Source organism: Drosophila nasuta, chromosome 2R (genome assembly GCF_023558535.2).
Source record: "Drosophila nasuta strain 15112-1781.00 chromosome 2R, ASM2355853v1, whole genome shotgun sequence".
In the NCBI taxonomy this organism is placed as follows: Eukaryota; Metazoa; Arthropoda; class Insecta; order Diptera; family Drosophilidae; genus Drosophila; species Drosophila nasuta.
The window spans coordinates 3,984,568-4,008,785 of NC_083456.1; the positions used below are offsets into that span (position 1 = coordinate 3,984,568).

At 36.5% G+C, this 24,218-nt stretch overlaps 2 protein-coding genes across 9 annotated transcripts; both read right to left on the reverse strand.

Moving 5' to 3' along the window:
* Positions 1-1,865: 1,865 nt before the first annotated feature.
* Positions 1,866-21,083, reverse strand: LOC132785296 (mucin-2). Of its 8 annotated transcripts, XM_060791323.1 has the most exons (9): positions 20,124-21,083; positions 13,625-13,661; positions 7,704-7,792; positions 6,662-6,870; positions 6,171-6,600; positions 5,509-6,113; positions 4,924-5,409; positions 3,117-3,830; positions 1,866-3,050 (listed from the first exon to the last, which is right to left on the reverse strand). In XM_060791323.1, the coding sequence occupies exons 1-9, from the start codon at positions 20,248-20,250 to the stop codon at positions 2,340-2,342; spliced, it is 3,408 nt and encodes a 1,135-aa protein (XP_060647306.1). In that variant the 5' UTR covers positions 20,251-21,083; the 3' UTR covers positions 1,866-2,339. The 8 variants fall into 8 exon arrangements, with proteins under 8 accessions (XP_060647306.1, XP_060647299.1, XP_060647301.1 ...); XM_060791316.1 differs by lacking the exon at positions 4,924-5,409 and having other exon boundaries at positions 1,869-3,050; positions 5,596-6,113; XM_060791318.1 differs by lacking the exon at positions 4,924-5,409 and having other exon boundaries at positions 1,869-3,050; positions 5,596-6,113; positions 13,625-13,705; positions 20,122-20,203.
* LOC132785297 (uncharacterized) lies at positions 20,661-22,344 on the reverse strand. The gene is made up of 2 exons (XM_060791324.1): positions 21,263-22,344; positions 20,661-21,112 (listed from the first exon to the last, which is right to left on the reverse strand). Exons 1-2 carry the CDS (start codon positions 21,360-21,362, stop codon positions 20,661-20,663), a joined length of 552 nt encoding a protein of 183 aa, XP_060647307.1. The 5' UTR covers positions 21,363-22,344.
* Positions 22,345-24,218: the final 1,874 nt, after the last annotated feature.

Sequence of the window (24,218 nt, forward strand, 5' to 3'; positions counted from 1 at the left end):
AACTTTGTGCCCGCAGGAAATGTATGTAACAGGTAGAAGGAGGCATCTCCGACCCTATAAAGTATATATATTCTTGATCAGCGTCAACAGCCGAGACGATCTAGCCATGTCCGTCTGTGTGTCAGTGTGTCTGTCCGTCCGTCCGTATGAACACCTAGATCTCAGAGACTATAAGAGATAGAGCTATAATTTTTTTTCGATAGCATTTGTTATGTTTGCACGCAGATCAAGTTTGTTTCAAATTTTTGCCACGCCCACTTCCGCCCCGCAAATCAAAAAAATCGAATAACAAGCCTAATTTAAAAGCTAGAGTTCCCAATTTTGGTATATACTATAACTACTATAGTAGTTATGATTCCTGGTTGCGATCAAATAAAAACTGTGGAAGTTATTAAGGAAATAATTTTGTATGAGCAAAAACGCCTACTTACTAGGGCTCTTAGTTGTTTCGGCCGACAATCTGGTACATTTTGCCGTCCATGGTATATTTTGAATGGTGTGCTGTATCGATATACCAAACATACCTTTTGGTATATTTTTAGTATTTTTTTTAGTATTTTCGGTATATTTTGAAAATGATAAAAATGGGTAGCGGGTATCTCACAGTCGAGCACACTCGACTGTAACTTTCTTACTTGTTTAATTTTAATCACTGGATTCACAACAAAAAAAGCTTGAGTATTAATTAATCATTTGTTTCAAATGGAAAGGGTATATTTTAGAGTAACTGAAATTTAATCTAAATTTGCTGTCATTCGTTTGCAGACAGAAAACATTTACAGCAAATTGAAATTAAAAGAGAATAACGAATTGATGGGGTCATGAATTGAGTTTCATTGCCAAATGGCAATGCTGGGCGCGAAGCTGATATCTCGTTGCTTGCAATTCGCTGTTGTCTGCTCGATATTTGATGTAAACAATAGATAATGATTACAAATTTATTATTGTCCCATCTCGTTTAGCGCTAGCATTGATGGGACTCGGGCATCTGGAATCGGTTCAGAGAAGGACAATAGAATCGTTTAGAGAAGTGCTCAGAATAAAATAGACAATAAAATCAAGCTCGTGGCAATCTGGTAACATGGAAAGCCATAAATTTAATGCAGCTGCTCGATAAAGTACTTGTAATTATTTAACTAATGAGTTCTTTAAGTCTGCTGAGCAAGTTCAGTATACAGACGGCATGTGTACAATTAACATTTAAATATCATTGTGAAAATAGTTGCAAACTATTCCACTTTTTTCATCCCAATTACCAAGCTGACCTCTGCATAGTAGCAACCATTTTTTTATGACTTTCCACCAGTTTTCTCACTGACAAATATACCAAACGTATTTAACTTCATTTTGTTTTCCTTCGTTTCTGTTTTGCAATTTGCACAGCTCCACTGCGAAAATTTAATTTGTTTTGTGCATTTGCCAGAGGCGTTTGTGTGTCATGCATTTTTACACCTTAATTTGCGGCTAATTTGCATATTCTATATGAGTATTTTCGCCTGCTGTGCAATTTTAGTCGCACTTCTACTTGCCAACTATCTTTATTCACTTTTCCCATTCTGTGTATTTTTTTTTGTTATGCGAAATGTTGTTTGCTTAACAGCTGCACTAATTTTGGTAAAAGTGAAACAAACTACAACATAAATAAACGAGCTTCTTTCTGAATTTGCCTTCTAGATACACTTTCGGATTTCACTATATTCAAAATTGAATTTAAAACAAAATTTGCTGTTGCTTTTTTACTAAATTTAGCATATCATAACGTAATGCATAACTGAATAATTATACTATCAATTAGGATACAAAACTCATGCAGTTGAATGATTTATTTTGATAAAAAGTCAATCCGACAACGGTTGATTTTTTGTTTATCCACGTTGAACAATATTTGTTTATTTCTCATTTTTATACACTTCAATACATTAATTTAATAAATAAATTATGAACTACATCAAATTAAAATACTCGTTTATGTACAATCAAATATACGTAAAATTAATTGCAAACAATTTCGAACGGAATTAATAACTTAGCTACAGTAGCATTTAATGAATAATCTTTGAATTGAAACGAATCGAATTGTGACCAACTTGCTTCTTTTTTTGTTTTGTACTCGGATAGTTTTGAAACTGCTTTTAAAAATTCGATTAGATGAATTAATTTCATTACATTCATCACTAAAGGCCATCTAAAAATGAATATATCTATATGTACTTCTATTTTGCTTAAGGACGGCAGCCTGGCTCGACTTTCACTGCATTTCTATTCGGTGGGGCATAATCTATGATTATCCCAAAGGCCCCTCAAGGTTGATCTCACATGCAACACACGATTAACGTACTTCAAAGACAACCATTGCCCCAGCAACCACACCAGGGTATTTTGCCACCAGTATGGGAGCTAATCGAGATCTTGCGGCGATTGGAACGCATGCTAAAGCTGGTCGAGGACTCGCGGGATGAGCCAAAGCTGTTGGAATTGCGATCGGACAAGGAGGTGACTGTCTCGTGATTGCTGTCCTGGTGGGAATGGTGACTGTGGTGGGGATTGCTGCTGATCAGACTGCTGTGCTGGTGGTGGTGTCCATGGTGGTGATGATGACTGCCACTTGCCCCACCACTTGAGTTGCTAATCCGATGCACATTGTGCACGGTTCCCTCCGAGTGGCGTCGCGAGCACTTTGTCCTGTTGACGGTCGCAGTCATCGGCACTGGATCGCTGCCCTCCTTCCGATGATGATGATGGTGAGTGGTGCTGGGTGGGGCTGAGTTGGTGGCTGCAATCTCGGCATGAACCGCAGGCATTGAATTACTATTGGTACGTCGCCGTGCGGAATGTGGAGAGCTTGGCGTACTGTGGCTGATCTGCTTGAAGATCTTAATATTCGGATGGGTCAATACACTGGCTGCCACAGTCGTTAAATCGCCACAACTGGCTGTTGTTGTGGGCACCGTGTTCACCGCAGCAACGCCGCCAGCGACAGGCACAGCTGGCTGCTCCTCGCCACATACTATTGAGACCCGGCGAGCCTTTCGCTTGGCCGCTTCGTCATCCTGGCAAAAGGGAACAACACGTATGATTCCGGAATACATTAACCAACGGTTAGGGATAAGTCCTACCTCATTTCCTGCTGTTGCTTCGCTGCCATCCGCTGCCGTCGGCTCAGTGGCCGTGCACTCGACGTCCAGTGAGCGCGTGAGTTGCGATGGTGACGATCGAAAGATGGCTCTTTTGGCCGCCGCCGATGCCAAGGACTTGTACAGATGACTTTTGTTAGGCGACAAGCCAACTGGTGGCGATGGCGGTGGGTCTGTGGGCATGGCTGGACGGCGAGCAGGGGGCAACGGTGGCGGTGGCTTGTTGGGTACATTGGGCTTGGCTGCCACAGGCGGTTTTTGTCCATTCGTTGGAGGCGCCTGCCCTGGTGAACCAGCTGCCTGGTTGAGCTGCTCGAATCCAAGATAGGTGCACTTCTCCGGAAATGGGGCCATCGGATCCGGCATATGTGGTGCCGGACTATCCGTGTGTTCACGTTCAAGCGACCGCGTTCGGCTGGAGAGCTTGCGGCCACTGCTCGTATCAGAGGTGTGACTAGCCGTTGTGGTTGTTGTGGTTCCAGTTGTGACTGTCCCATTCGAGATAGTCGGATTTGTGCCGTCGTACTGCAGATATAGGTTCATCTCGGAGCGATAGGGTTTCTTGGTGATATCCGTGTTGTTGTTCGCCGAGATCAGATTGTCTCGTGACTTACTCTTCTCCAACTGAATGGCTAAAATATCCTCAGATATGGTCTCGATGTCATTAAGTATTGATTCCAGATTCACTGAATCCGTCTAAAATGAGAGTTATTTGCATTAGTCTTGAGGCAGCACAATGGAATGAATGACATTTATATCGCAACAAATCAAAGCAACTAAAAGGATTTTGAGTTTGTGAAAGGAAAACATTTCAAGGGATCAAATGATTTATTACAAAAAAAGACAGTTAAAAAGCAGCAATCGACAAGATAATGAAAATATATTTGAAAATTGTTTGAACACATTTCAATATTAAATAGGAAAAACACCCACTTGTAGAGCCAAAGTGACTTACTATTTTATTTTAAGCTATGATAGCTTGATATGTTATCAATTGAAGCAACATGTAAATAAAGGTCTAACATTCAATATTAATTTATTAGGAAGTTTACAACATAACATCAACTACAATTATATTGAAGTAGGAAAATTAATTTTTCTCGCTAAAAAAATATAGTTTCGCATAAAATAGTTTTCGCATATTGATAATTTTACAATATAAGTATAAAGTCTGAAAGTCAATGAAAGGAATAAAAACAAGCAACAAAGGTACAGTCGCGTGTGGACGACTGTGGGAGACCCGCTCCTCATTTTGAATAAAAACATTTCGTAAAAGCATACCAAATTAATATAATATGGTATATACCATATGTTCAAAATATACCAACTATGAACCAATTTCAGGTGTCGTTTTTTGTCGTACAAAATTATTTCATAAAATATGACGCTGATCAAGAAGATATACTTCATATATACTTCATGTGATCGGAGATGCCTTCTCCCTGTTACATACATTTCCTTCAGACATTAAGTTAAAATACCCTTCTACCTTAGGGCTAACGGGTATAAACATTAAAAATACAAATAGAAAATATTCAACTTTCAACTGAAAAAAGCTACTTTGGGATGAGTTTTAAAAAAGGTTTGATATAATGGCACATAAACATTAGGTATCTGATAATGATAAGATTTCCTATGATTTGGGAATAATATTCACTAGAAACGACAAACACATAGAGTATGCATGAAAATGCACATATATTAATATTTTGAAATAATGAAGATTTTGAAGCTTTTATTGTGAAGTCGATAATGACTGCTGATGATCTGGTGAAAAGATCACCCTCACCTGACTGCCTATATCCGGAATACTGGTATTCGAGGCAACTGTTACAACTGTGCTGCTTGTAAAGCTGTTGCTGGTTGAGACCTTCGTTGCCTGTCGCAAAGGCGATGTTGTTGTTGTTGGTTTTGTAGTGTGTGTGGTGACGGTCATCAGTGGCTTTGTCAAGGCAGTGGCCGATATGCAAGTGCTGTGGCAACTCTTTTGTGCGGTTGCGTAGACAGGCTCAACGTTGTGGGTCAGGGGCAGTAGAGACGGACACGGAGATAGGGACGGAAACAGAGTCGGAATCGAAATCGGAGTTGGAGACGAGGGCGCGGAAGCTGACGCTGATACTGGCACTGATTTGGCAGCTGAAGCGGCAGCAGCAGCAGCAAGCGCAGCGGCATAAATATCAACCACACTCCCAGTGCAGACGCCACCCGCAGCCTCCCCATCAACACCTAAGCCGACGGCAGCGGCAACATTCACCACTGCCCGATGCAGAGCGCACTGTTGCGATGGCAGCGACTTCAGCTGTGGTTGTTGCACTACTTGCTGTTGGCATTGGTGCAGGCGCTGCTGCTGTTGGGCGAGGCTGTGGTCGTGGACGTGGGAGTGGGAGTGAGCTTGGCATTTCTGGTGATGCAGCTGGCAATGTGCTCGCGAACGCGAGCGCGAGCGATGGCGTGGACTTACTTGAGGTGAGAGCCGCTGAACAGGACGCTGATATGGCGATGCGAGTGCATTGTTCACAAATATATCCGGTGGCTCACGCAGTGGGGCCGCCGTTTCCAGTGGCGGGGGCGGAGAACCTGGCGGCAGTGCGTCTGGATTCTGATTGGCCAGCTTGGTGTTGAGCTTGAGGCGCGGCTTAATGGGGGCGAAGAAATGCTTGGGGCTGTTGAGCGCTTGTTGCGTTGCGTTTGTGGTTATCGCCACGGTCTCAATGATGCCTCCTCCTGCACCGCCGGCTGTCGTTGCTGGCAAATTGAGGGCCACCTTGGGCAGGGCCTGCAGCGTTGATGTGGGCACAAAAGTAGTCAGCGTTGGAGCTGGCACTGGCGGAGGCGGTGACCGTGATGGCGACGAGGCGTTCGAGTACTTGCGCTGCGAAAACGGCGACTGCAGATTGTAATCCCAGCCATTTGTATGCTTCATAGTCTTGCCCGTCGTCGTGCTGGAGCTGGTACCCAGCTCAGGAGTGGGAGTCAGAACTGTAATAGGCAAGCTGTCAGTTGGAATTATCGCCATTTACCGCAAATATTCCTCACCTGTATTGGCGCCCATGTGCTGCTGCAAGATGTTCTCAAAGTAGGAAAGTGGCGGCACCATTGCCTGCAAATCATTTAGCTGATTGGCCACCAGCTCAATTGGTGTCAGTGGCGTTAATGGACCCACCAGACTGGGCAGCGTACTCTGCGAGCCATTGAGATCGGGTGTGCAGATCATCAAATGTTCTGGTGGATGGGACAGCATCATCTCCGGATTGCTAAGTGTCTCCTCCGAGACCACCGAGAGATGATCAAAGTGCATAGGTTGACCCTCTGGCTTCGCTGGAGCGCTACTCTCATTAACCTTGATGTTGGGTTCTTCGGGAGGCAGCGGCGGCTTGATCGGAGCACATGATCCTCCCTCCTGGCAGCACTCATCGCTGCAGTGCCCATCGTCCGCGCAACGACACGTATCACATGAGTCAGAGTCCTGTGAAATGCATTCAAATTGAACGTATCGTCTAATGTTAGCTTATGATTTCAATACTCACATCACTGTTTCCATCACAACCTGCACTGCCTCTTCCACCGCCACTGCAGCGACGTCCACTGCCTCCGCTCCCTCGACATCCACCAAACTCATGTTCGTTCAGCTTCGCCTTGAAGCGCTTGTTGAGCCGATCACATTCGTCGCGCAGTGTCCAGATCTCTCGACGCAGCTGCTCATTTTCACGCCGTAAACGCTTGATATCTGATTGACCTGCGAATTGCATACAACATCTTTTAATAAAGAGTGTTCCAAACCGTCTTCTAATCCTTGATAAAATCAGGATATACACTAAAGTAAAGTATTTCATTTCGAACATTTAAATTGCAAATGCTCTTTTGAGCATGAAATAAAACACACGCCTAAAATAAACTAGATTTGAATCTTATCGATTCACTAGTTTTGGTCGAAAATCGATTTATTCAGTTTAAAAATCGATCTATTGCCTAAACAGACTGTTTAATTTGGCTAAGATTGTAAAATTATAGTTCCTAAACAAATTAAAAACAAATCAATGCTCTAAAAAGATTTATTAGTGAAAATTAAGAATCGTTTTCAGTTCTTATACACACAATAGACTGTATAGTACCATTAATGGTACTTTCTGCATAATATAATATAACAGATAAAACCTATATAAAGAGATTAGAAGTTTGACAATTATTATTAGGCCAGTATGTCACCTCTAATTCCATTGTTTATGTTTGTCCAACCTGTGATTTGGCAATGAAAACTATGAACACACACTATCTCATTGAGAATATACGTATTTAGATACGTATGCACATATACATATTTATAATATTGTAGCCAGAGGGATTCTATCACTGTCTACGTTTCTTTTATTTTGTTTTGAAGATTTACGTTTTATGAATCTTCTTTGAGTTTATACGCGTTTTTAATTAGTTTTTTTATGGTTTTCTGTGTGCTAGCACATTTAGTTTATGATTATTTTCATTTCCTGTTTAAAATATGCCTTTTATTTCCAATCAACACAGTTTTGAGTAGCATTTTAATGTTTTTTTAGGAGATTATTTGATACTCACCTCGTTCAACTTCCGCATTTATGTTGATTGTGCGCAATCTAAGTTCTTCATTTTCGTATATCATGCCACGAGACGACTTCCTGTCCAATCTGTAATCAGGGCAGAGAATTAATAACTAAACTAATAGTGCGATATTAATGAATAAAATATGCTACAAAAGAACAACTAATATTGCCTTCGTATTGTCAATGGTTGCCATTGCGAACGTGTGCCAAACAGCATTCCGTTCGTGATTTTTAAACAGATTTTTCTTATCAATAACTCCGAATTTAAGGGAATATGTTGAGAGAAGGATAGAGATGATGCCTCATCGAATGCTGTAAGTCAACTGAGTTCCAGTTCTGTGATGTTCTTAGCCCAATTATTGGGTCTGTTTTGAGATCTTTCAACACCCGCTAAACATAAATAAATAGTATTAAAGAGACCTAGACAAATAAATGTATAGGCGTCGATTTCGTTAGCTAGGAACGCGTCAGAGATATGAACAATATTTGAAGAAGGTGGAACCTAGCAATAATCTGGAGCAAAAAACAAACCCAAAATAAATAAATAAATTTTGAAAACTTTAATAGTTCAAATAAAAGGGGTGATTTACCCAATTATTTGATTAGATATATGTACATTTATATATGGTACGTCTGTCTGTTTTTAGCTTGCAAATTAAATAATACACTGATATAAGTAATATTTCGATAATAATAATTTTTCTGGTCTAATCATGCCAATTAAAAGCTATATGCAAATCCCAAATGATCCATAAAAAAGCCTCTACAAATTTTCCATAACTAACACTGTTTATTATTTTTTCGAACAAAAAAAAATAAGCGCGTGAATTTATTTTTGACACTGCCGTCTGAACAATTTTGAAAAACTGCCGACCTGTTAGACCAACTGCCACTGATCTAAGCATGTGGACGCCCTGCTGATAGCATTTTTAACGCGAATGTCTTCGAATGTGCTTGACTGTTTGCTGTATTCGTTTATTTTTTTGTGTATCGTTCTTTGAGGGGGAGAGAGAACTGAGAGAAACGCATTTTATAATAGTGTGTCCCACTCTCTACTATTGTGACTAAATTTGGAGCACCCAGCACCTACAAGAATGACAGGGTATACGAGTTTTTAGGAAATGTTGGTACATTTTAAATTAGTCACCAATGGCAAGGTATAGCATAGTCGACCACTTCTCTTCACATAAATCGCTATGCGCATGGTTTATTTTAATATTGTTGGAAAAACAAATAATTAAAATCAGACGTGTGTGCCTTACTCTAAAATATCCGATACAAATATTTTTAGTCCGAATTTTAGAAAATGAAATAAACAGATATTTATTGTAATTAAAATGTAATAACTATAATTATAATATTTTATTATTTCATTTAAATGTATTCAATGATTGACTATTTATACATATTATAATTCCATGCTCTTTATTGAAATCACAGATTCTAGCTTGTCTTTACTGTTGGCAACCGACAATTCGAGAACAAGAACCCTGCTTTGCTGAATATGCTTTCAAAATCGCAGGACATCGCATCGGTACACAGTAGTCTAAAGCACAAAATTCTAAAAAACGAACCGTATCGAATAATGTATTGTGTCTAACGTCAATGTTCTGTTAAATCTCAATTGACCGATCAGTTTATCACTTAATATTAATACAAACTAGCGCAGTGTAAACATTCTTCAATTTGCAGAATAAATTTGCTGTTTCATTTATGAACAGTGAACAACTAAACTTATTAAGTTCGTTCGAGAACATCATACACACATATGCACACCAATTACTAAGTTTGTTTCTTAAATCGTAGGATATATTTAACAAGCTGAGAGAAAATTTCTAAGCTCTGAAGCACATACTCCACGAATCTGAAGACCATTTTGAATTAAAGTCAAAGTTTGCAAAATTGGTAAAATTCCAAATGCATCAATTAACAAGTCTAGAGTATTAGCGTATGCATTGGTAAAATATCGTATAGTAGGTCAAGGTACACTTGTGATATTATTTTAAAATTTTGGAAACAAATTTGTTGGTAGATATTCGTTATTATTTATTATGTACTTATTATTATTCTCTTGTTTTCAGGCAAGAGTCGCTAGAGATCATACTTGAATAAATTCACAGATGTTTTCCGATATAATAATATCGATAGACTGAAACTTAACATATTAACAGCATTAGTGTTCAGCTTTTGCCAGTATCAGATTAGCTGTCAGTTCTGTTATGCGACAAAATTAAAGCTAATTAAAATTTATTTAATATACAAATCCGATGACTTGAAACCCTAAAGAAATCCGTATATAATTAGGTTTCCAATTATTGTACAGGATACGTTAATCTTTACACTAAAATGATATCATATCGTATGAACGATTATATTGTTTTTAAAAAAATTATGGTTTATTTATTAAATTTATAAAGCCTATTACATACATAAATACTTAAAACTTATTACGATAATGTTCAATATACAATAAAGTAATGAATTGGAAACGCAAGTTTACATTGTGCCAATATAAATAAAAAAATGAACTAGTTCCGTTCCGAAAGAGCTACGATGCAACCCTAGACACGATGATCTATTTTTAAAATACGAGAGAGAATGCGTGAGCGTTTCTTTTGAATAGAAAAGCGTATCGATAAAAGTGTATGATCGATATATAGAAAAACAGTTTGGCAGTTTAATTCATAAAATGTGATGTTGATTTGGAAAATAGGAGAATGAACCGTATGAAAACAAACGTTTGCTGAAAATATCGAGTAAACTTTTAGCAATATGTGTAACATCAACTTGAACAATGCGCATGACTCGATGATAAACAATAAACTTTTATTTATATTTGTTTTTAGTTCTGCTTGGGGCGAACAATGTTTATTTTACGATCACTAAAGTGTATGCATATTAGAAACTTTAATGACTTTTAATATTAATCGATACCAGGTCATCGCGAGCCAGATGTTCGTAAAAGAAAAATGTGAATGTGCATGTGGGGAAAATAAGAAAAACTTTGGCGAATTGCTTACTTTGCGGACTTCTCGGAACGCTTGTTACTCTTGCGACTTCGATCATATTGGGTTCGAGAGCTTTTCGCGCCTTTCATTGAAAACAATCAAGTTTTTAACAAATAATATATTTATTGTCACACAATACACATAGTCCCATGAACGTGTTGAGCTTCATACACAGAATATCCACGATTAGTTTTGTTAACTTTTGTGAAAAGTTGTACTAATTTGTTTATTTCGTGTTTAACATTGTACACAATTATTTTTGGGATAATACTTTAAACAATATGAAAAATTAGATAACAACAGAAATTTCACCGCAACGAAACAAGAAATGTGTTCGTATTGCAATACCGCACGAGTCGGCAATAAGCAGAAAACTGACAGTTGGGCGAGATCAGTGTTGGCCAAAAACAGGCGACTACAACAACAGAATAGAATAAAAGCAACAAACGAACAACGCCAACGACTGGCATTGAATGCCGCCAAGAGCAACAAGCTCTGCCTATGACGGCCACTGGCTCAATTTTTAATAAAACTAAAAAAAAGCAAAAAAGAAAAAAAAATTAATAGAAGAAAACTGTGAAAAGTTTCATAAAGCAAATGCGGAGGGTAAATCTTAAAAGCACTACCAGTATCAACAAATCATCGTTCTCAATGAAATGTGCGCATGCTGCTCAGAGATTAAATATAAAAAGGAAAAACCTATGCATAACAATGCTGAGCATCGACTAAGACATGCTCTATACACCTTAAAGTGGCAAATTATTGTTACAAAAGTTACAAATCCAGATCAAATTTGCGCTCTAAACCAAAGAAGAGATATAGTTTTTGCTGTTTCAATAGATGAAAAAGGTATAAAAAATGTACAATTTTAATATCAATTCACTAAATATTGACTATTTCATTGCATTCTTTAAAAAAGGAATCACAGAAACCGATTTCACAGTATAGAGTACAAGAGACAATTTAAAGGGTATGTATATAAAAATCCACAACATTTAATTTTTCTGAAAAAGCTTTTTCAAACATACATTTGTATGTACATATGTATTCTTAAACATAAATACAATACATTGCGTACACAATTTGTATACAATGTAAGTTGTGTGCTTTACTATTTGGACTAATATAATTAAAATAAATTTCAAACCAGATACATATTAAACTTGATATTAATCGTTCTATGAATAATTAATAAATGTAAATTCATGTAAATGCTTTATAAAAACTGTATCTAAAACCAAATTGAATTTATTTATTACCATTGGTTAAATGTCATTTACGATTTGCATTTTTATGCACATTGTATGTATTATTGCTTGTTTTGGTTACAAAAAAAAAAAAATTAAAAAATGTATTAAATTTAATCAACCCATTAATCGGATTGAACGCATGGTTTGGTTTATGTCTGAAAGTATGTTTTTTGCCCATTTACAATTCGATTACAATTACTAAAGGACAACAGAAATGAATTTATTTTAACAATAAGCAGCAGATACTATAAAATTGCAACTGCACCGCATTTACAATTAATTTTACAGCTGAGCTACCGAGATCAAATTAAATAAGTTCGTACATTATTCAGCAATCTTTTTTTCCAATAGCAAAACGTAATATTTCCACAGGGTAATTATCGGCATTGTCGAAATTACGCTACGCGTTGCCAAAAAATATCAATTCTGAAATAGGTGTCTGAAATGTGTCAGTGTCAGTGACTGGCTAAATATAAATATGTGTAAGTGGTGCAAATTAAAATCATCTTAGACGCCTACGCAAATTCATCTCACAAAGCACCCACGTCTACGTAAAACAATCGTCTGTTATCTAGGATCAAATGAATGAAATAAAGCAATTTGCAGTCTGATTTGAGCCCATTGATCATACCTAAAAAAAATCATACACACAAATATATCTACGCCACGTGAAATACGAGGGCAACTACAACACGTATTCAAATGTAAAGAATAATTCCTACCGGCTAACCGATTTCTTATATGTCAACCCTCGTGAATAAAATATAAAGGCAATTATTTATTTACTATATAATGTAAAGTTCGCAGGGGTAACTTCGGCACACATAAATAATATTTTTCGTTTGTGTTTGCTTATGCAAATGTGTGAATTTAAATTATTTATCAGCCATTAAAAAATTAGCCGAGGTTATGAGGGCCAATTAATAACAATAAAAAACCTGACTTTTTTCTCATTTTTTTGGTTGACAAAATTTGTTTCTAAACTAATCGCGTCTGTCATTTCATTTGCTATTTGCCATTGTTTATTTTTATATCAATTTGAGAGAGACAGCATAATCCTGGCAAACGAGTATTTTAATATTATTTAAATTGTTGTAGAATGAATTGCATTCCTTATAAGCTGTCAGCTTTCAACTGACTATTGAAATAATCAATAATATCAATAGTTGGAGAAGAATATGGAAATTAATTTAATTTTGTTTGTTGTACGTATAAGCTGTCACTTTTCAATGGACTGTTAAAATAATAAACAAAACCAATATCTGCAAAAATATTGAACATCATTTTAATTTTGTTGACATATCATTATTAAAATTGGCTTCACAATTATTTTTACTTTTTTTAATTACCATTGCTTTCCTCATTCCAAATGAAACCAAAAGCACAATGCGAAAGGTTGTCGATATTAATTTAGCAACTAAACTCTTATACAGTTCGCGTATAAGAGAATATATAAGAATAAACTTTGTGAAGACAAAAGCTTTCTTGAGAACTGATATTTCCGGTAATATCGCCGAGCTTTGCACTGCTTTATAATGCTTCCGCTGATCGGATATTCCAACCGTTTGTTGAGCTTTTGAATTACCATTTTTTATCAATAGATCGACTGAGTATAAAGATACATACATATATAATCGTATATAGTTTGGTTGAGTTACCTGCTATTTAGCTTATAGTGGGCATGCCGTCTTCGTTCTCGGAGCATAGTCGTGTGTTAGTTTTCCGCATATGAAAGAAAAACCAACAAAACAAAAGAAAAGCAAAAGGCACATAAAGTAAAAACAAAAAGGAAAACAAAACATAACAAAAATAGTATCAAAAAAACGCAACAAGAAAATTACACGAATTATTTTCGTTTGTTATAAATGTGTGCGGGAAAGACGTGTAAACATTATGATTTAAAATTTCCATAATTTGTTTCTTTTGTTTTCCTTCAATTCTTGTTTCTCCTACTTGCTTTGTGTGTGTGTTGTTTGAATACTCGAGAGTGTATTTATTTAGTTAAAAACCAAGTGTGTAAGCGCATATTGTTAGTGAGTTACTTGTTATTGGTCAAAAGTAAATAAAAATGAAAAAGATTGAGAAACTTTGCAGTTGCATCTGCACGCAAAACATTTTGAGACATATGGAATATTAATGAATAATATTTTAATATTCTTGAACATTGCCTTAGCTTGCATATAGTTCATAGTGCCCGCCTATCTGTCTCAAACACAATACCCATGTCTAAGCATAAAATTATGTATACGTGTGTAAAATAATATGTAAATATATTTGTATATGTTAACACGCAGCTGCTTTCAGCAGTAGAAACAGGCGCCACACAATGGCATTTTTCCAACGCAGTAACCCCTTCTCGTCCCACAACAATAGTGGAGACAATAACAAGTGTGGGACACAAGGAATGGCGGCTGTATGTGAGGTCGTGAAGCATTTTGTTCGCAAGGGTCGAGAGAGACAAAGAGAAAGAAAGAGAGGGAGGGAGAGAGAGAGAGAAAGCAGCATAATCTGCCAAAGCAATTGATTTATCGATTAAGTTGTCAAGTGCTCATTGTCATCATTCATCAGTATTTGCATATGTTACTATCAAGAACTGCTCCAACGACAGTCTCAACAGACGCATGGAGGAAAAAATTTTCATTGCCTCTGCTCTGATTAAATAATTCATACATTTTAGCAGAGTTACATTTAATACCAAAAACGAAAGGACTTCTTTCTCCAATTTTCTATTAAGTTTTAGAGCATCCCTTTTTTTGTATATTAATAAAATCGTCTGCTTTTGTTAAATTATTGAAAAGAGAGAGAGGTCAACCAAATTTTGTTGCACGTTTTTACTCACTTTAAATAAATTTAAGTACTATGCATTTTTATTTTAAATAAGTTGGAATTCCGCTATCAGAATTATTCCATTTTCGAGAATATGTTGTCATATAAAATTCAATGATTGTAATATATATTTAAATGTGTCAAAAATTTTCGGCAGACAACTATCAATAGAATACGAGTATATTTACGATTTGAGTGCTACAGTTACTCCAAAAAATACTTACAAATACACCACATTACAAAAACTTTAAATTTGTCTTATTTAATGAAGAGTAAGAAATCTTGCGAAGAATTGAATAATTGTCATTCAATCATTAAATATATATAAATTTTAAATGTAATAAAATGAAAAATAAAACCGTTTAAATTTAATAAATTTTCAATTTTTATTCATTTTTGTAAAAACTAAGTTTAAGGTTTTTAATTAGCAGTTCGTATTGGAAAAAATCAACAATTTAATTTAAAATTAGGTTCTATGGAGAGGCCAGCGAACTGACAGATGGTCGAATAAATGATGCCGATCAGATTATTCGGAGAGTTTACTCGTATTTACAGTATAAAGAGAGATCAACCAACTAAATAATAAGAGAAATCATAAATATAGACTTTTTTCCGTTTCATCAACACGTATTTAAAGGGCGAGCCTAGGTTTAATTAGCTCAGAACGGAATTTATAAACGTAAAGTAATCCAATTGAAATGGTCCCACCAATTATGGTTTGATTTTAATAGTCAAACACTTTGGCAGATTTATGATTATTTATAAACTTACTCAGTATCGTAATAAGAACTCATAAATAAGTGTAAACACGCGGATTCAATTAATTGCTTTATCCAATTAATGCTTCGATGAGAACAACAATTAGCATGCCTTTTGAGGAAAACAATGTTCAACTCGTAAAGAGTTTACGAAGAATTCTTCAGGTTATTACTTGGGCACTCGCGCATGCTCGGCATATTTCAAATAAGTGGATCATAAACCGAATTTATAAATAAATATGTGCCCAGACAAAAATAATTCTGGAGCGACGGCGACGACCGGTCGATACACCTTCACATTCACAACGACGAACGAACTCGCTGCCAACGCAGAGAGATGCAGTCAAAGATCTAGTGGCTACATATGTTAGATGCAGATACGTAGCTAGCAGATATCCAAGACACAAAAAGAGGTCTCTGTGTGGGGCAAAGGCCTAGCGCGGCACGAACACTGACGGATACGGATATTCATACGTTGTGGCCTAGGAGGCACGCGACTGATAACTGCACCGCTGCGTCTACTGAGGCAACCACTTCGCGACGACGCACGCCGCTTCAGATTTGTATATATGGATGTATATATGTATATATATATTTGTATTTTGTGTGTATAAGCGTATGTGCGTGCTGTTGTTTCTCATGTTAAATAATTGCGTATACATTTTATTCGTTGTTGCTCATTTTGTGGCTGAGCTACGCGCTCATAAAGAAAAGCGCATGAGGTTGGCGGCATTCGCATACGACGTGCCAATTCAGTGACGGAATGTGCGTGTGTTTCCAAGTCAAATTTACATCCATGCGTTAGCTAAACTACTACAAATTGAGAGCAAGAACGAACTCACAGGCGCTCGCACTAATGCACAAAAAATACACACGCATATTGAATGGTATGCGAGTGTGCATGACCAAAAACCAAATGCACAGCTCAAATCCGAGTAAAAAGAGAAAGAAATCATGCCAAAAAAAACGTTTGCAAGTTTTTTAGCTGTTTATTTTCCATTGGCCTAGTGCTTGTTGAGCGATGCAGTTGGTATGCATGACTTCTGGCTAGAACATCAAATCATTTTATTACGCCTATTTTTGTACTCATCGCTAGCCAAAGACTAGACGGGTATAAAAACTTTGCGCCAATAGAAGATTTATGTAACAAGCATGAAAAGATATTTTGGATTTTATGATTAGCTTGAGTAGTCGATATTGTTTCAATAACGACATGGCGTATTTGAAGTCTATGCACATAAAATAAGATTCCAATGATCCGTTTTCAATAAATTGTGGAATTGTGAAAGTTTAATTAATTATGTTTGCTTATTATACATTAAAGTCGAACATAAAGGAAAATTATAAACCAATCTGACAGCGCTCGACTTTGAGATTCATTAACCATACCAAATTAAAATATTAAAAAATACAAAAATAGAAAAAGTATTACTTACTCCTACAAAATACTACTTAAATATACCAAATAAAAAGATTAAAATACTAAAAAAGAAATTATACTATAAAAATTAAAACTTACTGAAAATGTTATATATTGTACAATAATATAAAAGCTACCCCCATTTTAAATAAAAGCAAAATTTTGAATCAAATCAAAATCATTATATCTCTATCTCTTATAATCTTGGAGATCTAGCTGTTCATACGGACTTACGAACATCGCTATATCGTCTCGGTTGTTGACGCTGATCAAGAATATATATAATTATGGGGTCGGAGATGACTTATTTTACCTGTTATATACATTTGCTGCAGGTTATATTTACGTTCTGAATCCCTTATTATATGATGTATTCGCCTTCTAAATACTCGAACAAATTTATTTATTTTTAACAAGGCATTGAATCTGCAACACGTAACTAAGCTAAAAATTCTGTCGGATTGACAATAAAATCAAAAACAAACAAATTTATAAATATTTATCGCCCCCATGAACTCCTCTTTGAAACGGAAGCATTAACTAGGCTTTCAATGTGCCTGTCGGATGCTTGTTGCAGTTAAAGTTATTAATAGAATTAATGACTTTTGGAATTCGAAAGTATGAACTGGATCATTAATGTGACACTATCATTAATTTCACAGATTTTAGCTGTCTTCAGGCATTGACTGGACGGCAGATATTAGCAATAAATTAGCTATTTAAAGTGTTTTATATTTTGTTCATAATTTAATTGTTACTTTGAAATTTGAAGACAACCCGAGCAGCCTTTTTTTTGGAATATTTAAAATCCACTAGAATATTTATTTAGTGCGATTTAAATAAGTGTGATTGGCGTAACACATTTATTTATTTGAAACGTGTCAAAATTTCAACTTAATTAGATTCTTGCCAAACAAATGGTCTGTTTACGTTTTGTTGCCTGACATTTTTCTGACTCTGAAGCTTAATGTAGATATTTATGCATGTGCGTGTGTGGAAAGGTGAGCGCGAAGATTCACCAAAGTCTATTTTAATAATCTCTTTTGCTCTTGCAACCTCAAGTCCATTTTTGTGACTCACTCGTCTCATGGGGCAGCTGTAAAGTTGGCCAACATTCCAGCCGAACGAAATGTGCATCAATAGCAGCAATAGTAAACAATATAATTTGTCTGCCATATGACTGAATGATATATATTTACTTGTACCCCCAAGTACAAGTAACACTCAATCTGGAATTTGGACATTACTCAAGCCATTCAATTCGCTTTACTCTGTTTCTCAAGACATTTTGTAAATAATTTCCAAAATAAAAACAATGCGTCACACTGTTGTTGGCAGTGCTAATTGAAGCGATCCAACCGAAAGACATTAAAAACACCAATGTATTCACATATTCCATATGTTGAACTTGCGATACCCTTGCCAGACGTGACCTTATTCAATTGTTAACAAAGCAAGTAAAAAAGCTACAGTCGAGTATCTACGTCTGTGAGTTACCAGCTACCCATTTGGGGAAAAAATCATATTTTTAAAATATACCAAAAATGTACCGAAAAATACTTATATACACCGAAGCCTATACTTATTATTTCTATATTGTTCTACATTCGAAATATACCAGATTGTTAGCCAAAACAGTTGAGACACGATTATTATTATTAATATTTAAAATAATTTATACACTTTGTAGATAAAACAGCTGAGACACGATTATTATTATTGATAATTAAAATAACTTATACACTTTGTATCTGATCGCAACAAAAATATATCTATATTTCGCATAGTCTCTGATATCTAGGTTTTCGTCGTCTCGGCTTTTGATGCTGATCAAGAATATATATACTTTATAGGGACAGAGATGCCTCCTTCTGCCTGTATGTATGTAACAGGCACAAAGTTACCATGTAGGCATCGGGTATAAAAAGAAAAGAGAATATACCCATTGTTAGGGTATTTGACTCAGCGGGAATTTCGTTCAATTGATTCGATTTCGGGTTCTATTTCCTTGTGGAGGAGGCTGCGATCAAGGTGGCGGAAGCAAAATCAATTTAATTATCGAAAATTAGCAGAGCACAGTTTTCCAGTCATAAAATAATATACGAGATTATTGTTGTTGTTTTTTGTTATTGATTAAACAGGGGAAAATAACGCATTGCTAGCATTTGGGGGTTCATTGTTCCGATGGTGCTTTTTATGAGCGTAAATGAAATTCAAATAAGTTTTTCAAGCATTTTCCCTTATTATTTCTTGCGCTGCCAATTGTGAAAAAGCCAAATCGTGATAATCACGATGAAATATACGCTATGAATTCAACTGAATTAAATGAAAAGTTCCAGTAAAACAAATTGAATAAAAACCTCAATTTTAACTCGGCCGATTGACAATTTGTCGGCCAAAAAAGCTAAAATAATGTGTTGTCCAATTAAAATAAATTTCAATAAATTTTCTTTTGATGCCAAAGACAAATTTGTCCAGCTGTGCAGCCGGATAATCGAACATTGACCGCCGCCTGTCCTCGTTTAATTAGCCATATAATAAATTCATTGGAAAATTGTGTGCGGCTCAAATGAAACAAAAAAACACAAAAATTAATTTTTAAACGATTTCAAGTACATTCTACGGCGTAATTGAAATAAATCCCGTAATGCTTTTAAACATTGTTGCGAATCGCAATCAACTGCCAGAAGAAATTTTCATTAGCAGCAGACTTAATTACAGGTAAACACATTGATCAGCATTAAGTAGAGACACACGCGAATGAAAGCATTCAAAAAGCAATTTCAAATTTGATCAATTCACAATTGTTATATATCCAAGAGACCCCAATCTTTCGCATTTAGTTCATCCATCGCTTATTTATTTATTTTATTATCAATTTGCAATTTTCCTTATGTGGTTGTTTCTTGGCCAAGTTTATGATCTTGAAAATTATTGGCGTTATTAAAAAATATAGAAAAAATAAAGAAAAGTGGTCCGAAGTTAATTGAGTCATAAATTTCCTGCAGATGCAAACAAAGTGTTAGAGAATTTTATGCGCTTACAAACTTGGAATAGAATTGAACTTTTAACAAAGCTAAATAAACGATGCTCTTCGAGTATTGAAAGTGTGTGTATTGTGTAAGTAAGTAATTATAATTTAATGCAACGTACTTGATTTTGTTGGCGATGAGCTTTGCGTTGATTTCCTCTGATTGCCGTCACTATGATCGCCGTTACTGCCGCTGGCGCGTCCGCTAATTAAATTGTCGTCCAAGGAAATGCCGTCGAGCCAATGCATGACATTATTTCACTTATCTAAACTCTTGTTTCGGGGTTGTGTTATTAGTTTTATACCACAAAAAATGCACATTCACATATTTGTCACATTCGAAGCATTTCACTTGTCAACGTTTTAGATTTTCTTACTCACGGCGAGAATAATGTAAATTTACCAGCAACAAGTCGTGTCTAGTTGGGCAGTTTCGATTGTTTTGACAGCGTTGTATCGTATGTACACACGAGTATTGTGTAGCGTATCGCTTGATGCGCTTTCAACACGCATACGCCTAGTGCACCCGTATAATTAGCACATTGCACTTTCAACAACATTTTTTTTTGTAGCGCAGAACACACGCAATTTATTACTTATTTCCAGTTGCACTGTGTGGCTGTGATTGCGGCAACTGCTATTGCAGTTGCAATTGCATTTCAATTAAAACAAAATATATTTTTAGAGCAATCGCGAGACAACAAAAAAAAAAGCGACAGCAGCAGCGACGACGACGACGACAACGACAACAACGACACGACTTTTTGATAATTCCAATCGATTTTGCTGCTGTCTCTTGCATTTGTCGATTTGCCTGCTAACTTGTTGTTGGCCCGCTGGCTAACCGGCTGCTTCTGCTGGCCCTGCTGCTTCGACTTGTGCTTCAGCCCGCGACTCTGACTGACACGCCGGACGCTGACCGGGCAGCGGCTGTTGCTGTTGCTATTGCTGTGGCTGCGGCTGCGACTGTGGCTGTGGCTGAGGCAATGTCTGTGGGCAGCGGCGTCTGTGGCGCGTTTCCAATCGCTTCGCACGTTATTGTTTCCATTGTGTTCGATATTTGTGTTTTCTTCTACTCTTGTTATTTGTACATACTCGTACACAAATGAGTCTGCGTATGTAAATGTATTTGTATATAAGTTCGCTTCAATTTATTGTACCTTTCAGTGTATGCGTGTGTGTGTGTTTGTATGTTTTGTGTTTATTTTATACATGCTCGAAATGTTTTCTAGTATTACGCTATGCCCTCCATTCTGCTCACCCTTTAAAGACGGAAAAGGCCGACAAACCCGCAGACAGTCTGATTGGGTCGTCGTCGTCGTCGACGTCGTCGAAGTTCTGGCCAATTTCCTTTTAGACATGTCGGGACATAAACATTCGAATTAGCATTTGGCATTCGCATATTCCTACCTGCTGCTGCCTACGTATTCAATGAGAATTCATTGCGAACAAGTGTTCGTAGTATATCGAAGGCTACACATGAGACTGCATCCCACGTTAACCACAAATCTATATACTTGCGGCAACTTTCACATCTAAGTTTATCCCGAATGTGTTTTAAAATAATAAAATACTCGCGGCATTCTATCAGGTATCCCATTTAGTTATTTGCATCTTACTCATTCTCTCAGCGTGATTATTTGTTTAACAGTCAGTTTGTATAAATAATTCGAAGCAGTTGATCAAATGATCGACTATCTTCGACTTGTTGGTTGTTTGTTTGTGGGAAACCCACCAAATTTCACAAACGATTTCCAATTAACTATAAAATGTACTGCTTTGGTAAACATTTAAAGGTAATTTACATCATTAGTTAATCATTTGTGACATCTCTATATATAACCTAGCTACTGTCCTCAAATTCTGTGCATTTATCGATGTTTATAATTTTATGTCGATCAAGAAATAATTTATCTCTTTTTATACCCGCTACCTATTGGGTAGAAGGGTATTATAATGTTGTGCCTTCAGGACGATATAAAGTGTAGTACTACATTAATATTACAAATATAGCATTCGGTATATTTTAGTATTTTGTGGTATATTAACTTGATATATTTTAAGACTAATACCGCACTGTTTTGTTACTTTTATTCAAAATGAGTAGAGGGTATCTCAGAGTCGAGCACACTTGACTGTACTTTTCTTACTTGCAATTTTAAACTTTAAACAATGGAACTCAACCTTAGCAAAATGACGTCTAATTGATTTGTGGGTCTTATTTCTAAAACATTCTGTTCTGGTTCTTCTTTATAATAGCTTTCAAAATGTTAAAGTAAATCTTTCGATATATAGGCATGTATTTCAATACAATTTGGAAAAGTTTGCAAAGGCCTTTTGCATTTTGATCAATGAACTATTTGCACACGAGTTAATTAAATAGTTCATTTAATTTATTTCGCTTCTTGTAGCATGTCGGAAACATTTTTAAATGCTATTTCTCTGCCCGGTGGTGTACGCATTTAAATATATTTTCATTATTATCATATTGGCAGGTCGTGAAACCACATCACAACCAGAAAAAAAACTACAAATGGCGGCACGTCGACAATTAAGGCTGACGTTCAGTTTTTGTAATTTAAAACTGATTGTTAATAAAAACAATAAGTTCAAATAGACAAATGGCTTTGACTCAATATTTAAAAATTATGTTTTCACTCCCACATGTCACAAACACACACACAAACAGACACACACACACACACACACAGATACACACACTTGGGAAATTGCGTATGGCCTTCAGCTGTGCAGTGTCGATCTTTCAAAAATGCTGGCAAAATGATTTGAAACATTAAAGTCGAAAATTGATTTATTGCACAACAGAAAGAGAGACGTCACCCATACGGACTGCATTACATTCGACGCTCGACGGGCGACGCTCGACGCTCGACGCTGAACGTCAATCGCGTGCACTTGGTTAAAAAAGTTTTGCATTTATAATTATTATCGGAAAATATTTTTCTTGGCGCTTGTTCTATGTGTTTGATTATTTACGTTTCAATCAAAAATCGCAAGAAATATCATCAACAAGAAACTACAAGCAAAGCTCGCTCACTTCTAATCGATCGCGCCACGCGGCGTATGAGCAACGTTTCCAGGGATACGTCGAACAGTGGGCACAAATGCGTCCGACGCGTTTGGAAGACCGACTTACTCTGCTACAAACTGCATTCGCACAGCACACTGCTCCACAACAGCTGTCTTCCAGGCAGCTTCAAGTGTTGCCCCTACATATCATACTACAAAACAATGTGTGTTTGTGTGTGTATGTTGTGTGTGTGCTGCCGAGTGTGCGTAGGCCGCAAATGAGGCGAGACAACGCAGACTGCATGAGGCGATTCCCTTACATTGTGCTCTATTCTATTCTATTTTATTTTATTTTATTTTATTCCGTTCTGTGCTCTGTTCGGCTCTTCACCCCTGACGCTGCTTTCTCCCCCGAGCTCTGGGTTTGCTTTGTTGTTGGAAAATTAAAAGAATCAAAGACAACAGCAAAGAGCGAAATTAAGTATTTAGTTATAGTACTCGTATCTATCGTCGCTAGACATGCATTCTGCCGCCTTGAATCTGGTTAAGGTTCGGGGGAAGTGCAACATGACGCAGAGGACGTGGAATGCATGTGTTTCTCTGTGTCTGTGGGAAGTAGTTAGGCAGTGGCAAGTGTGTGTGCAGTGCTCAATGGCAACACTTAAATACTAGCGTAGAGTGAACCAACGCCAAGTCAATTAGGTTCACTGAAACCTTGTATAATTGTAGTTAATTAGCGTTATTTTTTTTTTCATTAAATGTGTGTTTTAATATTTATTAATTATAATAATGAGTGATGTCAATGATAGAAATTGCTTTTACTATTTTGGATTTTTAAATTTAATTTTTATATTTAAATATAAAATATTTAGCATAATTTTTTTTAAATTAAACTCATACTGGCTTCGACTTACACTTTACATTTTTTTGCAAAGCGTTGCTTAATAGGCTCACCCTACGCGGCAGTCGGCAGTTGGCGTTTAAGCGCTTCAGTGTGTGTGTGTTGGGTATACGACAAAGCTGAATGCGAGAAGCAGGCGAAGATGGAAAGCAAAAAACAAAATGTGTAAGAGTCTCATTCCTATGCTGAGATAAAACTGCATTGTTTTATTTAAGAAAAAAATGTCTAAGGAATAGATGATGTAACGGAAATTGATTGAACGGGTTGTCAGCTCTTTTACATTTTT

Bases quoted from the DNA above. Each gene is read 5' to 3' on its own strand.
- LOC132785296 (XM_060791323.1), bottom strand. From the start codon at position 20,250: ATGCATTGGCTCGACGGCATTTCCTTGGACGACAATTTAATTAGCGGA. The intron at 13,662-20,123 runs GTACGTTGCATT...CTATGCTCCGAG, and splicing joins CTCATCGCCAACAAAATCAA to AACGAAGACGGCATGCCCAC. The intron at 5,410-5,508 runs GTCCACGACCAC...CCATCGCAACAG, and splicing joins AAGCTCACTCCCACTCCCAC to TGCGCTCTGCATCGGGCAGT.
- LOC132785297 (XM_060791324.1), bottom strand. From the start codon at position 21,362: ATGTCTAAAAGGAAATTGGCCAGAACTTCGACGACGTCGACGACGACG. The intron at 21,113-21,262 runs GTGAGCAGAATG...TTACATACGCAG, and splicing joins GCCTTTTCCGTCTTTAAAGG to ACTCATTTGTGTACGAGTAT.